This window comes from Erpetoichthys calabaricus, chromosome 10 (assembly GCF_900747795.2).
Source record: "Erpetoichthys calabaricus chromosome 10, fErpCal1.3, whole genome shotgun sequence".
NCBI lineage: Eukaryota > Metazoa > Chordata > Cladistia > Polypteriformes > Polypteridae > Erpetoichthys > Erpetoichthys calabaricus.
Genome location: NC_041403.2, coordinates 42,552,982 through 42,566,437, shown reverse-complemented (window position 1 = coordinate 42,566,437; position 13,456 = coordinate 42,552,982). Strand labels below are relative to the sequence as shown.

Below are 13,456 nucleotides of genomic sequence, written 5' to 3'. Positions count from 1 at the left end.
TTCATCTTTTTCCATATCTTCTTGTCATCTGCATCTTCCTCCGTTACACACATCACCTGCATGTCTTTTCTCACCACATCCATAAACCTTCTCTTAGGCCTTCTTCTTTTCCTCTTGCCTGGCAGCTCTATCCTTAACATCCTTCTCCCAATATACTCAGCATCTCTCCTCTGCACATGTCCAAACCAATGCAATCTCGCCTCTCTGACTTTGTCTCCCAACCATCCAACCAGAGTTGACCCTCTAATGTACTCATTTCTAATCCTGTCCATCGAAAAAAATCTTATCATGATAAATTTTTTCATATCAGTCAAAATCAATGCATATCATGATATAAATTAAAATCACTATTTCTGTCAAGCTTAAAGGTTCCTTCTAACTCCTAAGTGAGATGTGAATATATGTTAATTTTGGTTTAAATATGTACAGTATTTTCTGCCAGAAGTTGAACATAACAAATATACTGTAGAACATTATAAACTGTATTTCAAATAAATCAAAGAGGTATATATAATAAACTAAAATCGAAAGTGCACCAGTCAAAAGCTTCAAGTGTTACAGGAGAACATAAACAAAATAGACAACTAAATTCTTTGGTCAATTCCAAATGCTACTCCTGTGCTCACTGCTGTGTGTGTCAACCTAACTTGATGTGGCTGTAACTCTGCTCCAGCCAAATGATCGGTTCAGCGGGGCGCCATTCTCATTATCATTGACTTTCCATATTGCTTCTCAAAACATCGATGGAATGAGTTCTATCGACTTGTATTGACCATGTCTTATAATTCTATTGAGGAAAAGTTATTTTGTGAAAATTATCTTTATTGTTTTATCCCTCGGCCCTAATGGCACATTAGGATTTGACTGTAGACCTTTTTATCATATAAAAAATAGGTTAGTGCTAAAACTAGTGAATTTAAACTTCTTAAGAATGAAACAATCTGGAACTAACAAGTGTTAAGGATAAGGATGAAAAAAACTAGCAAAGCAGTACATGTTTACTTACCAGTAGGTATTATCTACAGTCTAATATTTACAAATATATTAAATGTTTTTAGTCTTGTTTTGACAGTGCAAATCAGACTGTAAATTTAAAAACACCTACCAAGAATTAATCAATTAGGGGACCAAAACACTTTCTCTGAAATTTTTAAAGAAATAGGAGTTGGAATATAGATGCTGATTATTCAGATTATCTGGGTCTATTTTTTTTTTGAGAATTTGGTAAGACTTATTTTAAATGCATCATATCATTTAAATAATTAAAACTTTATACTTAAAATCTTAACAAATCTTGAGAAGGTACATTAGATTGTGCTGCTAACACACAGCTCCAGACCTCTGTGAAGCAATTCTGGACAATGGCAACACTAAAATTGTTTAATTAAGAGTAAATGTGATAATTTGCTTAACTGTGACCTGAAATAGACTTGTGCCATGTCATGGGTTGGATGCCGTCTTATGTTTTCTGCTCCTGGGATAGCACTAGGCATAAAGTTAAAACTTGGATAAGATGAATAAATGATTAAGAAAACAGATAAGTGGATATAATCAGTTAAATCTGAAGTCAACAATTTCACTTAAGTGTTTATATTCTGAAGGAGTAACCTATGAAGAGTCAAATGTATAAGAAGCAAAACTACCAAAACCATGAATCTACTGTTTACTGAATAGATTACTTAACGTGACTTAATACAAATATTTTATGCTTACCCTATTACTTTTAAAACAAACAACTAGTCTATAAAAGGTCAAAGAGTAACCTCACTGTCCAGGTTAGAGGGGGTGCTAAAGCTAACAGCATAGTCTCTCCCCCAGTAGGATCTAAGGAAGATTTGTGGATCTGCCTTGTGCCCCGGAGGAGACTCTGCCCCTTTTGTTGCCAGTGATTTGAAAATCAGGCAACCAGAGTTTCAGGAGTCAGACCTTGAGTGGTGAAAGAGGAAGACAGAACATCCAGATCTCAAGCTTCAAGATCCCACGACAGAGAGAATCTAACAAGAGCCATTTTTCACTTTTCATTTTGCAGCTGCATAGCTGCATTTTCTGTTGATATTAAATGAGGTGACCCAGCTGATGGCCCATTTTTTAACCTGCCTACAACAGTTTGTTTTTCGGCCATGTTACAGCTTTAATTTTATCTGTGTTTTATTCTAAAACCTCCAAAAAACAACCAATTTTGATAAATAAATTGACAATTTTATCACTACCAGCTTGCTTATTGGGCACCTGATCAGGGATTCCTTTCTGCTTCTGATCTTCTATTGTGTCTGGGTAAATGACCTGATCTCGTAGCGTACCTAGTGTCATATATGGTCTCTGTGAAAAACAAAATATTCAATTAGACAAAAGTTAAAACAATCTGTTTATTTTTAATAGTTTAAAAAGAAGCATATGTTAAAAAAGAAAAAAAAATTACCTGTGGTACATAAAAAAGCTTCCCTCTTTCTGGTTTTGTTAGGTGTCCACCAAACAAAGGCCACAGCTAGGAATAAAACAGAGAAACAAGTTTTCATAATAAAATTAAACAAAGATGTTAATTTCAGTTTTTGCTCTGTAATGTTAAAGCTTACCTCCCCAAGAATACGGAAAAGTGAGCTCTTTCCACAACCATTGGGGCCACAAATTAGAACATTTGTACCAGATTTCACCTAAAATTAACAAATGATTAAGTTCATTAAATTATTACTCGTGGGATAACTGCATTTAAACATGCAAATAAAGGAAACTCTGCACTAGTGTTAGATTGACACTACAATTTTGACTTTGGTATCAATACCAGCTTTTGGACCTCAGTACTGCTACTAAAATGTTATTGAAGTGGACACTCACCACCCATGCCCTAGCATTGTGCCCTGCTACAATTGCACACCTATTCAGTTCATCTCACTAATGCCGGTTGCAAAAAAATGCTATCCCATGTCCGTCTGCTCCCATCTGCCCACCTCAAGTTACATCAGATTGTGGTTGGATTAAAGAGGGACTCACACATTTTCAAGTACATCTGTTTATGACTGTTTTTACCCTTTTCACGATGCAGTTGAGAATTTAAATATATCTATTGTTTATAAATAATAAATAAATGAATAGATAAAAAAGGGTCACAAGATGTTCTCTTTTCCCCAGCGATGTCCTCTTTTTCAGACTTGAAACAGTTCTTTCGCTGATATTTATTAAATCCCAAAAACTGTGTGGGATTTTGTCTTGATCATTATTATACTGTGTAAAAAGACAGCAGACTTTCAGATTTTCTCCGATCCATGTGAGACACATACATATTTCGTGGTCAGTGCAACTCACGTGCAGCACAGATGACAGTCTGAGTTAAGTGAAAGCTTGGAGGACATGGCATGGCCATATTCCTATTTAACACCAATATAAAAGAACAAAAGGTGCCCCAAATGCCAAAGTATACTGTACATTTGCAAACAATTACATTTGTTAGGAATAATAATAATACCCATGTTTTCGATAGGACCTAATTAGTGGGAAGCCAAATATGTGACCAAAGAGCAGGCTGTGCGACTTAAACTTTACGTTTGCTCTCAGCAGCACTAAACGGCTTTAAAGGAATAGAGGTCATCAGCAGAAGTGACAGACTACTTGGTGACGCTTCCTTTAATACATTTCTGAAAGTTCCAAAAAAGTATAATTTTTAAAACAGATGTGGAATTGTCGTGGAGGTCTTCATTTCTACTCCACATGTTTTCAGTATGCTTAAAAAAAACAAAAAAACACTCTTAAGGATTCTGCAAGTCCTTTAATGGTTTACTAAGTAACTGAATATAAACTAATATTTAAAATGATTGAATTGTTCAATTAGAAATATTAATAAAGATCCATTGTACATAGACATGAGTCAAGTTTTGAAAATATCCCTGTCACTTTTAAAAACAAAATCTGGTCACTTTTATAGATAGATGCCACTTTGCTGTGCAAACCACTAGGACAGGCATTTAAATATGCACCATTCACACACACTCCTGCAAGATGCAAGCCGATCTCAGCATAGCATACCATGTCACCAATCCTTAACACATGAAGGTTAGTTGGTACAGGTATGAAGTAAAGAGAAAAAACAACATCACTCCAGCTAGCAATCACTATTGTGCACATGACTTACAACTGTGCCTGCTGTGATTCATTAGAAAATTCAATTTAAAATAAGAAAAGTTAGTGTGGTATAACACATGCACACTATTATTTCTTAATTTCTGATTGTACGTGATTTTTTAGTGACTGCCCTATTGGCATCAGAGGAATAATATTGACTTGTACATGTCTGTTCACTACTATTAAATTTTAGTCCTCTCTGCTTAAAAAAATATAAAAAAAAAAAGACTTGGGTGCCACAGGAATGCAGATCTGTCTACAGCACCAAAACAGCACATCAGATGAAAGAAAGAAGAAAGAAAAAAGAGCTGAGCACAAGGACCTTCAAAACTACTCTTTACGTTCTCGAACTGCTGGTACTGTACCATTTTAAAAATTGAGTTTTTGGGTACTTTCTCAATACCAATATACCATGCAACCCTACTTATCCTGCACAGTAAACATATTTTTAGCATATTTCATTCTCTGCTTTAAATAGATAAAGTTAACTGCATTTTCTACCATACCTCAAAAGAGAGATCCTGAATGAGAACATCACCATTAGGAGTTACTAAAGGTGTGTGGTCAAACCTGAAACAGACAAATATTTCCAAGTTGTCAGAATGATGACTCTGCAAGACAGTACTAGCAAAGAGGTACTCTCAAAAATAATAATCAGCAGTAATACTAAAAACCAAGGCAGTAGACAAATTCACCTTTAAAGTAACAGCTTTAAATTATTGTTTAAACTGTTTGTAGCAACTAATAAAACCATGCTTTTCATTTAATATCAAGTTAAATATAGATAATCAGAAAAGCTGATGGATAATCATATATAATACAAGGACTGGGTGCATGATACACAAAGAGAGCTGGAATCTATAATGACTCAGCCATAGAAATTTTACATTCCATAATTTCTGTCACTGTGCAGAAAGAGGGCATCTTTGTAATCACTGCTTACTATGAGAGCTATTTAAAAGTCATAAATCTTACTGCAATCTGCAGGAAAGGGTTTCAATTAACTGACTTCACTTTTGTTCTCTGTAATTATTTTAGGTTTGCTCTTACAGAAGTGTATACTGAAATCCTATTGCAAATGCATGTTAAAATAATACAGAACATGCAGTATGTTTCAGTTGAAGGAAAATGTAAGATTTAAAAACAGAGACACAGCAATGCAATAGTTAAGTCGTCAGCCTCAAGTCAATGTCAGTATGAAGTGTACACATTATCTTCATCGGTTTTCTTCAGGTACAGTTGTTTCCTCTCACACTCAAAAGATTTCATTTTGGTTGTTCATTAGTGACCTCAAATAATATGATACATTTAGCTGTAGGGGTACACATAAGATACAGGAACGTTGCTGGTAGTTTAAATATTTTTCAATACCAAAATACTTTTCTATGAGAGAATCAAAAAGTGAATATACAAAACAAAGGATATCCTTCTATTGGTGTATTCAAATACATTTTTAAGCATCTAAGAAAACACAGAAGAGATAGATGGTTTATCATTGTGTAATGGTGTTAACAGACTGGGGGGAGCAAAAAGGTGTAGAGACTGGATTACATGATGCCACCAATTGTGCTCACATGGCAGGTTGCTCCAAACCTCTTGGAGAGCATGCCATAATTTAACTATAGACTTTGGACATCGTACTTACTTCTATCTCTGCAAGTAATACAAGTCTGAATTGATGATGATAAGATTAGGGCTCTTTGGGGGCCATACCATTTGTTGCAGGTCTTACTGTTTCTCTTTTCACTGTAGATAATTACTGTATTATTTTGTTATTGTCAAGCTGCAGAGGCAAACACTGAGACTAATTGGGCACTTAATGGATGGCATTGCATGATGGATAAGAATTTGCCTATACTTCTCAACAGTGACAGGATCATCAAATTTGATCAGATCACCAACTCAATTTGTGGAAATGCAGCACCAAAACTGTAGGGAACCACCACATTTATCTATGTACCATTCTCTAGCCTTTCAGTGGATAAACTGCCTTCTATTAGAACATATTAAATGTTGATTCATCAGTCCAGAGTACCTGCTGCCATTTTGCTGCACTCAGTCCTTGTGTTTTCATGTGCAGGTGGGTTGTTTGGCTTTATTTGCACCTCTAACGAATGGCAGTTTGGTCACAACTCTGCTATGAAGACCACTTCTGATAAGATTTCTCTGGACTGTAGATGGGTGTACCAGGGTCCCAATGGCTTCTGCCCATTCTGTGCTAATAACAATGCTGGATATCTTCTGATTTCAAAGAAAATTAAGCTTGATGTATTTGTTTTCTTCAATCAGTTTCTGTAGCTGACCATCTTATCTTGCTCTTGGTCCTCAACCTTACCCATTTTGTGTGTGCTTCAGCAGAAGAGCTTGGGCAGCACATTTAAAAATGCCTGTCTGCCACAAAAATTTCTGTTTGGATGAGACCCCGACAATGCAAGTACCACCTTGTGTCTAGGGGCTATGCTCATTTTTGCCATGGTATAAGATTTGCAGGTCAAATGTCTTGAATCAAAAGCAAAAATTACACTTCAATCATATATTGAGTGCTTCATTTCAAATCTATATTGGTGGTGTACAGAACCAAATTGTTTCACCGTTTAAATGCATATGGACCCATTTGTACATACTGTATATACATATATACATACTGTTTGATATGTTACAATGTTTTTTCACGTTTTAATTGGCTGTTCAGAAACCTTACAACTTACGTGTAGAAATTGTCCTTGAATCTTTTGGTGTCAGAACCAAAGGTCCTGTATCATTTGCCAAATGGCAGGAGTGAGAAATGCGGCTGTGCAGAATGGCTGAGGTCTTTAATTATCCTGTTTGCCTTTCTAAGGCAGTGAGTGTTATAGGCGTCATGAATAAAAAGCAGTGGGGTGTCAGTAATATTCTGCATTGCCTTTGCCCACCTCTAAAAAATCTTCTATAAACAAACTAAGAAAAATGTGAAAGTAAAACATATAATCTTACTTGATAATTTTATCAGTTTTAATAATTTCTCCACTGCCTGGGATCAAAGGAACTGAATTCAACACTTCAGAACCTAAACAATAAAGACAAAAGTATATTAAATATATTTGGTTAAATTTAAGAAACTCCTTGTCATACTAATTTTTACAATGATAAAATAGGTAAAAATAATGTTGACTTTTACCTTTATCTTGATTGGAAACCATGGTGCGCTCATATTTGCCAGTGTTAAGGTCTTTCAACACCTGCATCAGTTCTGTGATGCGAGCAGTAAACCTTATTTAAAAAAAAAACAAAAAAAAAGAACTCTAATTGCAATTAAATATTTTATGCAAATGTATTATATATTGTCGCAGGTGGCTGGGTGCGGCCCGCAATCAGCCACCTATTTAAGGAGCCGCCTCCCTGCAATCAAGGCTGGAGTCGGGTAGGAGGTGGACAAGGCCGGTGCAGAGGGGGCGAGGAGAAGTGTTGTGTGGAAAGGAAGAGAAGGCTGAAGGAGCCACGACTTGTGAGAGTCTGTGGGAGGGTTTGGTGTGGTGCACCTAAGGACTTTGTAAATAATAGTGAGTTTGTAAAATAAACGTGTGGTGATGGCTGTAAACGTGTCTGCCTGTCTGTGTCCGGGACGTACCCTTTCACAGTGGCATAGCCGGCAGGATGCTCGACCTGGGTCAAGGTGGGGACCTGCATTCATGGAAAAGTTTGTGAAAGGCCTGGCACAGCAGGCAAGCTCACCCACGTGCCGCAGGGGCGGCGTGCACCCAACCGCGCAGGGAAACGCGGCATCGCGGACCAGTGGAGGTCCGTGGTGGGACTTTGTGTTTCAGGGGCGGCTCACCGACATGGTCGCCAAGAAGGAGGCTGCCGAGAAGGAGAGGCTGCAGCTGGGGAAGCCGCAGCAGCAGCGGAGCTGCCCAGAGAATCGCTCTCCAGTGAGAGAGGAGAGCAAGATGGCCGACCAGAAGTCCCTCCTCCTAACAGGCACGGGATTGGACAGCGTGTCCTGTTCTCTCGCCAGTGATTGGTCGGAGGCGAGAGCAGGGAATGTCCGTCCCGTGCTCCAAAGAAACCCGAGTGGGCTGCACGGAAGCGCCCATAGAGAGCAGTCGGTAAGTGGAACTACTGGCAAGGTAAGCCCACCGCCGGCTGCTTCTCTCTCCTTGGCAGCGATTTTACAGGAGCTGCAAGAACAGCTGCGCCTTGTGCTATCGCTGCCGGCCGAGCGATGCGCCCTCCGGGCGGAGACGCTGGAGTCAGGAAGGATGGCAGCGGCGTCGGATCGAGAGCCGCAGACAAGAGAGGATCGGCGCGCTGCAGGAGCTCCTGGACGGAGAGGCACAGCGGGGAAGGTAAGGGAGACCGACCCCGTGAAGCTCCGGATGCCAGCGGGGCTGGGTCTGCCCTCTTACAATGGGCAGATCCGAACCGTCGCGGCGTCCCAAAGTAAACGGAGGAAGCGGCTTGGGGAAGCCAGTTTCTCCGATAAGGGAGGACGTGCCGCTGGGTGCACACGTTCTTCAAAGGGCCGTCCACTGCGGAGGCAGAGGAAATACCCATTGGCTGAGAGGTGGAAACGGAGCGTGATCCCACTGGTGGTCCCGTGGCGGGGAGCATGGACTGCTCGGGCTGGGAGGCTGAAAAAAAGAGCATCTGGGTGCCGATCGGGGCCGAGAGCGTTGGCCCAACTGAGAAGATGAGCCGAGGGGCTGCGTCAGGGCAATGTCCCCGCCCCTTGTTTTTCTGTTGTCTTTGCAGGATCAGGCCCTAGGCTACGGAGTGTCGGCTTGCCGCCGAGGGGTTCACGTCCTCGCGGAACGGTCCGCTGGTCCCTGGAGGTCTCAGCTAGCGGGGGAGTCATGGTGCAGGTGGCTGGGTGCGGCCCGCAATCAGCCACCTATTTAAGGAGCCGCCGCCCTGCAATCAAGGCTGGAGTCGGGTAGGAGGTGGACAAGGCCAATGCAGAGGGGGCGAGGAGAGGCCCTGTGTGTTGTGTGGAAAGGAAGAGAAGGCTGAAGGAGCCAGGACTTGTGAGAGACTGTGGGAGGGTTTGGTGTGGTGCACCTAAGGACTTTGTAAATAATAGTGAGTTTGTAAAATAAACGTGTGGTGATAGCTGTAAACGTGTCTGCCTGTCTGTGTCTGGGACGTACCCTTTCACTATATATATATATATATATATATATACAGTGGTGTGAAAAACTATTTGCCCCCTTCCTGATTTCTTATTCTTTTGCATGTTTGTCACACAAAATGTTTCTGATCATCAAACACATTTAACCATTAGTCAAATATAACACAAGTAAACACAAAATGCAGTTTGTAAATGGTGGTTTTTATTATTTAGGGAGAAAAAAAAATCCAAACCTACATGGCCCTGTGTGAAAAAGTAATTGCCCCCCTGAACCTAATAACTGGTTGGGCCACCCTTAGCAGCAATAACTGCAATCAAGCGTTTGCGATAACTTGCAATGAGTCTTTTACAGCGCTCTGGAGGAATTTTGGCCCACTCATCTTTGCAAAATTGTTGTAATTCAGCTTTATTTGAGGGTTTTCTAGCATGAACCGCCTTTTTAAGGTCATGCCATAGCATCTCAATTGGATTCAGGTCAGGAGTTTGACTAGAATTCATGGTTCCATCTATCACAGCAAGCCTTCCAGGTCCTGAAGCAGCAAAACAACCCCAGACCATCACACTACCACCACCATATTTTACTGTTGGTATGATGTTCTTTTTCTGAAATGCTGTGTTCCTTTTACGCCAGATGTAACGGGACATTTGCCTTCCAAAAAGTTCAACTTTTGTCTCATCAGTCCACAAGGTATTTTCCCAAAAGTCTTGGCAATCATTGAGATGTTTCTTAGCAAAATTGAGATGAGCCCTAATGTTCTTTTTGCTTAACAGTGGTTTGCATCTTGGACATCTGCCATGCAGGCCGTTTTTGCCCAGTCTCTTTCTTATGGTGGAGTCGTGAACACTGACCTTAATTGAGGCAAGTGAGGCCTGCAGTTCTTTAGACGTTGTCCTGGGGTCTTTTGTGACCTCTCGGATGAGTCGTCTCTGCGCTCTTGGGGTAATTTTGGTCGGCCGGCCACTCCTGGGAAGGTTCACCACTGTTCCATGTTTTTGCCATTTGTGGATAATGGCTCTCACTGTGGTTCGCTGGAGTCCCAAAGCTTTAGAAATGGCTTTATAACCTTTACCAGACTGATAGATCTCAATTACTTCTGTTCTCATTTGTTCCTGAATTTCTTTGGATCTTGGCATGATGTCTAGCTTTTGAGGTGCTTTTGGTCTACTTCTCTGTGTCAGGCAGCTCCTATTTAAGTGATTTCTTGATTGAAACAGGTGTGGCAGTAATCAGGCCTGGGGGTGGCTACGGAAATTGAACTCAGGTGTGATACACCACAGTTAGGTTATTTTTTAACAAGGGGGCAATTACTTTTTCACACAGGGCCATGTAGGTTTAGATTTTTTTTCTCCCTAAATAATAAAAACCATCATTTAAAAACTGCATTTTGTGTTTACTTGTGTTATATTTGACTAATGGTTATATGTGTTTGATGATCAGAAACATTTTGTGTGACAAACATGCAAAAGAATAAGAAATCAGGAAGGGGGCAAATAGTTTTTCACACCACTGTATATATATATATATATATATATATATATATATATATATATATATATAAAATATGGGACAAGTAACTCATTAAGATTTCTGATATGAAAAAATGATCAAATATAATAGGTAAGGTCAAAGGGGAAAACAAAAAATACAGCTCTCTGTGTCAGAAACACTTTTCAATTACTGTACCTTACCCAGACAGCCTTGTCATTTCCCTTCCAGCCAGTACAATTCTTCCAAGAGCCTGGGACATACGAAGTAGCATACGGCCACTCTGATAGTAATCCTGGGAAAAAGAACAAAAAAAAGGAAAAAAAAAGTTATTCTAATTTGTATAATAAAGCCTACTGTATGCAAGTAAGAGAGGGTTAAATTTTAATTGACATATACATGTCAACAATTATAAGTATGTTACTATATTAAAAAGAAGAAAAAAACAGTTTTTCATGAAGAAGTGGTTCCTACCTCAAGTAGTTCTGAGTGTGTACTCGTTAAATGTCTTGGATGTGATAAATTTAAGAATGGACGGCTAACCACCAGGTAACCAACAACTGTGGCAAGGTCTTAAAAAAATATAATATAACAAAACTTGAAGTTTGTTTTAAGCAGTTGTATCAAACATTTTGGCAGTTTAAAGAAATATGTAAGTTAAAAAAATAGATAATACTTTAATTTCTGCTTCACGCAAATAATTAAAACACTTTGCAGTACTAATACATAAAACAGCTCGAATGAATAACAACCTTTATGCTATAGTTACAATTAGGCAAAAATAATGCAAAACAGACAGCAAACAAAGCAGTGGCAGATTTCCTTGTAATAGTGGTAAACAATATAAACATGAATTGATAAAAAATACATTAAAATACCATATACTTACATTTGGCAATTATACTATCCACAAAACCCATAGAGAACCGAAAGAAGATAAAATTGTGCAAGTGGTCAACCTACAAATAGGAGGAGGAAAAAAACAACTTGTTTTTATTAAAATAAATGGACATGTTATACGGTTAAAATAGCTTATTTAACAAAAATTCTTACCAGTTTCTGAAAAGTAGAATAAATTGTTTGTTTTTCTCTTGCATTTCCATTATAAAAAGCAATCTCCTCACTAAAAAAAAAATAAAATGAAATATTTTTTTGTAAAGAGGGTTAAATTTAATTCAAAATATTCAATAACTTGGCTTCATTTCTCCATCAAAAAGCAAATGTAAACAACAATATAAAGTACAACAGTAAAAGACCATGGTAACATGGTGGCATATTAGTCAGTGCTCCCGTGTTGCAATATGAGGACACTTCACTGTATTTCCAAAGATAAATTTTCACTTCAATGCAGAATTGTGTTAAATACAGAGTACTAAAAATAACCTTGTTCTATTAGTATAAAATGTAAACCACTTGCTTAACACCCTACTTGAAATCCTAGCCAAAAGGTTTTTACGTAATAAAGCAGAGGACTTTAATCCATTACCTAAAGCAGCCTGGCAACATGGCAAGGTAATCTGCCTGGTCTGTGTGTGTAACAAAAATGCTATAATAATTAGCATACTTCCTTTTCCAGCTCCAGCTCAGGAAAACATCCATAAAAAGCATCTTCCTGTAAAATACTTTAAGCATCCAATCTTTATTTTGTTCTTTGTGTTAGGAACTCCACAACATATCAAAATATCAACAGTCCTATACTTGAATTTTACATGAAAGGACTAAAGGAAATACAATAACAATAGCTTTTGTGGTTTGTGGTACTGGTGAACAATAATTTACTTTAAAATCAGCAGTTTTTTTTAAATTCCTGCAGCTTATTAGCATTTGAAAATGTTCACACATGATTACAGAAGACACCTCAAACATGTCTTTCTGTATGTAACAGAACGTTCACAAATGCATATTTCATTAATTCCTAATAATTTCACATAAATAAACTTTTTCATTGTTTAAAATGTGGAGGTAGCATAGTAATGGTTTTTGCAAGATTTTGTACAATTTGCTACTTTGAAGAAGAAGAATACCTTGGCATAACACAAACCCTTTTTCAATAAAAGAGACAGCACCAGTGATACTCATGAGAATATTACTGTCATATTATAAACATTTTGGAGTAGTGAATGGCATTTATAAATGTACTGTAATAAAAATTTGTATCTGTTTTTTGTAAGAAAATATTTAGAATCCTTGAATGTGTACCATGAACTAAATGAAAGACAAGTAATTAAGTAAATAGATTCAGATTATTACTTTTTGAATAATAAGCTGATATGCTCTATGCCAAGTAACAGTGTATCTACCTCTGCTAAATGTACTTTTAGGTGGGGCATTAGTTGCAGGAATATATAAGTATATCTTTGTAAGGTTACACATTTAAGGCAAATTGGTTTTATTGTTTTTCCACCATTGTAGATGATCAAACTCACTGTCTGCATCAGCCATCTACAGAGAGCTTTGCAAGTCTGCAGGCAAGACCAATTCCTGAGCTTTTTGGGGCTTTCTTAACCGTGCTATATATGGAAAATTCAGGAAACACTATTATACCCTCAGGGCTTTACTGATCTCTTACTTTATTGATCTTAGTCTGCACCCAACATTGTTCTCATCACTGCTTTAAATTTCAGATTCAGGAAAATCTGTAATACTAGGGTGTTGTACCGTGTTAGCCATTATGAATGTAGAGAAAAGCCAAGCAAAATGACACCTTTTATTGGCTAACTAAAAAGATTACAATATGCAAGCTTCTGAGG

General features: G+C 38.2%; 1 protein-coding gene across 2 annotated transcripts in view; it reads right to left on the bottom strand.

Moving 5' to 3' along the window:
- The window catches only part of abcd3a (ATP-binding cassette, sub-family D (ALD), member 3a), a 55,832-nt gene that overhangs the window by 11,282 nt on the left and 31,094 nt on the right, over positions 1-13,456 (bottom strand). For both annotated transcript variants that reach the window (XM_051933278.1, XM_028811110.2), the window contains exons 10-19: positions 11,760-11,829; positions 11,596-11,665; positions 11,181-11,278; positions 10,910-11,001; positions 7,271-7,362; positions 7,087-7,159; positions 4,620-4,683; positions 2,574-2,651; positions 2,420-2,485; positions 2,230-2,319 (exon numbers count right to left, since the gene is read on the bottom strand). In XM_051933278.1, coding sequence (XP_051789238.1) covers positions 2,230-2,319; positions 2,420-2,485; positions 2,574-2,651; positions 4,620-4,683; positions 7,087-7,159; positions 7,271-7,362; positions 10,910-11,001; positions 11,181-11,278; positions 11,596-11,665; positions 11,760-11,829 — 793 coding nt within the window. The remainder of the gene's footprint in view (positions 1-2,229; positions 2,320-2,419; positions 2,486-2,573; positions 2,652-4,619; positions 4,684-7,086; positions 7,160-7,270; positions 7,363-10,909; positions 11,002-11,180; positions 11,279-11,595; positions 11,666-11,759; positions 11,830-13,456) is intronic.